This window comes from Peromyscus leucopus, chromosome 8a, assembly GCF_004664715.2.
Source record: "Peromyscus leucopus breed LL Stock chromosome 8a, UCI_PerLeu_2.1, whole genome shotgun sequence".
Taxonomy (NCBI): domain Eukaryota; kingdom Metazoa; phylum Chordata; class Mammalia; order Rodentia; family Cricetidae; genus Peromyscus; species Peromyscus leucopus.
In genome coordinates this window covers 38,906,571-38,910,409 of record NC_051085.1, presented here as the reverse complement: position 1 = coordinate 38,910,409, position 3,839 = coordinate 38,906,571, and the positions used below count along the sequence as shown (strand labels likewise).

General features: G+C 55.2%; 1 protein-coding gene across 1 annotated transcript; it reads right to left on the bottom strand.

Annotated features, from left to right (window-relative positions):
• Positions 1-1,317: 1,317 nt before the first annotated feature.
• Positions 1,318-3,140, bottom strand: Cited2 (Cbp/p300 interacting transactivator with Glu/Asp rich carboxy-terminal domain 2). Its single transcript, XM_028860794.2, has 2 exons — positions 2,900-3,140; positions 1,318-2,378 (listed from the first exon to the last, which is right to left on the bottom strand). Exon 2 carries the CDS (start codon positions 2,368-2,370, stop codon positions 1,552-1,554), a length of 819 nt encoding a protein of 272 aa, XP_028716627.1. The 5' UTR covers positions 2,371-2,378; positions 2,900-3,140; the 3' UTR covers positions 1,318-1,551.
• Between the last annotated feature and the right edge of the window lie 699 nt (positions 3,141-3,839).

Genomic DNA, 3,839 nt, shown 5'->3' with positions numbered 1-3,839 from the left:
TTGAATCAACCTCAGAGTGAAATTTAAATAGTATAGGAAGCCTCGAGGTAGGTTCCGCCCCTGCCCCGCCCCCCACCCCACCCCCACCCCGCTCCACTCAGAACTGTAACCCAGTCAGAAGCTACTTGAGATTAGGTTGGAAACTGTTTGTCTATCCTCAGCACCTTCGCTCAGAAATAAAATTCATCACTAGAAATAAAGGTGGATTTATATTTAATGCCGCCCCCATCAATCACTCAGTATATTATTCTAGTCCACCTCCTTTTAAGAAGTTGAGTCAGAAACGCGCGGTTCCCCCTCCCTCCCACCCGGGGAGAAAGATATGTTTAATATTGCGAGCCTTCCCAGCCAAGGTTCCCTAGAATTGGATGTAGTTAAAGCGCACTTTGACAACTTCTCAGCCTTTGATTAAGCCACACCCAGAGGCATGCTACAAATGTAACAATGCAGCATTTGCCAATTACCTTAAATCCTGCTCCCCCTTAAGCTCACCGTGACCCGTTTTAGTGTCCCGTAACTTATCCTTTAGAAAGCTTACTCTCAATCAATAACAAGTCCACCTTGAGGGCACCCCACCCCCTCCAATGACTGACTTCTAGAAAACAAGCTCTTTCTTAACTTTTTATTGACATTGGCAAATTAAAATAGAATAAATTAACAAGTATTTTTTCAAAAAAATGTTTTGTACAAAAATACTGTCAAAATTTCCTAAAAAGCTTTCAACACAGTAGTATCTTTTCATGTACTGAATATAACTATTAGCACAGTGTCAAAAATGTTGAAGACAGAAACAAAATAAAAATCTGTGAAATGTTTGCCACTGACTGACATTCCACACCCTATTATTGTCTGTACATATGGGGGAGGGGAGACAGCCAACTTTAAAGTGAACGGTATGACTTTTCCTGATCCGGAACAGTTTGGCCCACATCTGTTTACTCTTCCAGTTTAGCATATTTGAAAACTTAAGTCTGTACTCAAATGCATAGTTTAAAAAAAAAAAATGAAGCGAGATGGCAGCTTTGTGCAGTGGTAATATCTGCCCTTCAAAGTTCATGCAGCCAACGAATGCAATTTTTCCTCTCACTCATAAATCTGAATGCAGCGCAGTCATTTGAAACCATCTACAAAAATCCACAAGATTAAGCAGTTTGCCAAGATTAATATCTAACAGTTGAGCACTGGAGAAAGTGAGGAAGTAAGAAGTAAAAACAAACAACAAAAAAGACCAAGTTAGCTAGATATTTCAACTACATAAGGGAGGTGTAAAAACAAGAACAGGAAAAAAAAAGTGGCAGCAACCTTTTTTTTTTTTTAACCAATTTGTACAAGTTTATAGTTTACTTTTTTTTTTTTTTTCCAGGTTCTCAAACCTTTCAGGATCTGAAAAGTGAGATACTGCGTCTAAGGGAATGGTTTTTTTTTTTTTTTTTTTTTTTTTTTTTTTTTTTTTTGTTTTGTTTTAATTCACACCGAAGAAGTTGGGGGTGGGGGTTGGGGAGGGTGATTTCTTCTCGCCCGCCGCCGCCGCCGCCGCCGAGATTCACCGAGTCAACAGCTGACTCGGCTGGGCTGCTGTTTGCACACGAAGTCCGTCATAAAATCAAACTCGTTTTGGCCCAGCCAGAGTTCGGGCAGCTCCTTGATGCGGTCCAAACCCATTTCTATCACCAAGGACATAAGCACTTCCTCGTCGATGAAATCAGTGTCTATGACATTGGGCGGCAGCATTGCCCCGGGGACGTGAGCCACCGAGGCCGGCATGGGGTTGCTACCGCCGCCGCCGCTGCCGCCGCCCGCGCTGCTGCCGCCAGCGCCGCCCGAGGTGCCGCCGGAGCCGCCGGGGGTGCCGCTGCCGCCCGCGCCGCCAGGGGTGCCGCTGCCGCCGCTGTGCTTGGGGTTGCAATCTCGGAAGTGCTGGTTTGTCCCGTTCATCTGGTGGCCTGCAGCGGGGTGCAAATCCGGCATGTAGTGGTTGTGGGGGTAGGGGTGATGGTTGAAATACTGGTTGTTGAGCTTCTGCAGCTGCATGCTGGCCGGCAGGGAGCCTCCCTGGCTGGCCACCGGGGGGCCCATGAACTGGGAGTTGTTAAACCGGGCGGCGGGGGCCAGAGCGCTCGGGGGGTGCCCCCCGTTCACAGTCCCCGGCCCCATGGCGTGCCTGATGCCGCTCGTGGCGTTCATGTTGCCCGCGCCGTAGTGTATGTGCTCGCCCATGAGGGCGTTGAAGGCGTGCTGGGGCTGCTGCTGCTGGTGGTGATGCGGGCTCGGGAACTGCCCCATGCCCATGCGGTGGGCAGGGTGGTGGTGCAGCCCGTTGGTGCCGTCGGGGAAGCGCCCGTGGTTCATGGCCATCATATGGTCTGCCATTTCCAGTCCTGAAAGCGAAACGAGCAGACGCTTGAGACCCGCGCCACACGTGTCGCCCACCAGAGAGCACCCCACTTCTGTCGCCCCTGGACCCGCGCGCGCACGTCAAGCAGCAGACCACCACCATCACCACCATCACCACCACCACCACTACCACCACCACCCGGGGAGGGAACCCACCGGCAGAGTCGGTGCACCCGAGCTCGCCACCTCGGCGGACCTGCCGCCCGCCGGACCCGCACAGCCTGGCGCTGCGCGATCGGCCCCTTCCCCAGCGATCCGGGAGCGGAGGGGGAGGGGGGGGGCGACCGGAGCCCACACCCCCCTAGGTTCTCCGAAGTGGCCTAATAAAGGAAGTGCCCCGGAGCCCGGCCGCGAACTTCAGGCATTCAATCAGCCCTCCTCACCCTGTGGTTGCACATCCTGTTGTTATTCCCCAGCTCCGCCTCACGCTCGTCCCCGGGGCTAGCCCTGCCCTCGGAGGACGAGGCTGGCAGCAGCCCTGGCCAGCTTCGCCCGCCGCGCTCACCTTCCGTCTTGGCGATTTCTGCTCGGAACACCGAAGGCGGGCTCGTCGGGTCCAGGACCGGCTCAGCAGCACATAGAGCGGCGGCCGAGGGGCTGTGAGGCGCTCGCTCGGGCGAGGTGGGCGCCGAGGTCTTGCAGCAGCCGCTGGGGCAGATTGCGAGCCGTTCCCTTTTCTTTTCCCCTCCGCTGCCCTCACCGCTCTGCAGGACCGCCCGGCAGCTGCCAACAATGAGCTGTGTTTCTTAGGGCTTTGGCCACAGTTAATATAAAGATCTCAGGAAGGGCGGAGCGAGAGCCTCTCCAGCGGCGAGTGAGAAGATGCGGATTTCCGGAACTCCGAGCGCCCTGGATCGGGTCCCCGAGCCGCGTCCGCGGGTCCGCGCGGCACGTGCGCAGAGGCTGCGCGCCCCGGCGCCGCCCTGAACTTCCCGGGACTGTGGATGTCTTCTTGGCCCCCCAAAATGCGAGGGTTGTGCCTGCCACCTCCGGGGGCCAGGAGCTAATCCTCTCGGCCACCCGGGTGCAAAGGAAGCAACCTACAGGAGAGGAGCAAGGAGCACTCTCCGCCTCCCTCTGGCCAGATCTCCCCACCCCCCAGCTCGCTCGCCCGGTTCACCTAGTGATCTGCCCTGCCCTCTACAGGAAAAGGGGGTTCGTTCAGCCTCCCCGCCCTGCAGAGTTTTCTTGGGTGCAAAAGCCTCCCCAACCTGCGAAGAATGGCTGTGCTTTTCCGAGTTAGGCTTTTAAAGGACCGATCCTGCCCTGTCCTCTGAGCGCGCTTTCCTGAGCAGCCGCGCCTTTGTGTTTTTCTACACGGGCAGCATGTAAACCTAACCGAGATATTTTCTGCGTGTGGCTGCTTTTCCCTCGCCTCCACTCTTCAAGGACAGGGGCGGGGGGCGGGGAGCGGCTGCGGCTGCAGGTGGACGGAGCGCGCACAC

Excerpts from the sequence above, each read along its gene's own strand:
- Cited2 (XM_028860794.2), bottom strand. The coding sequence starts at position 2,370 with ATGGCAGACCATATGATGGCCATGAACCACGGGCGCTTCCCCGACGGC.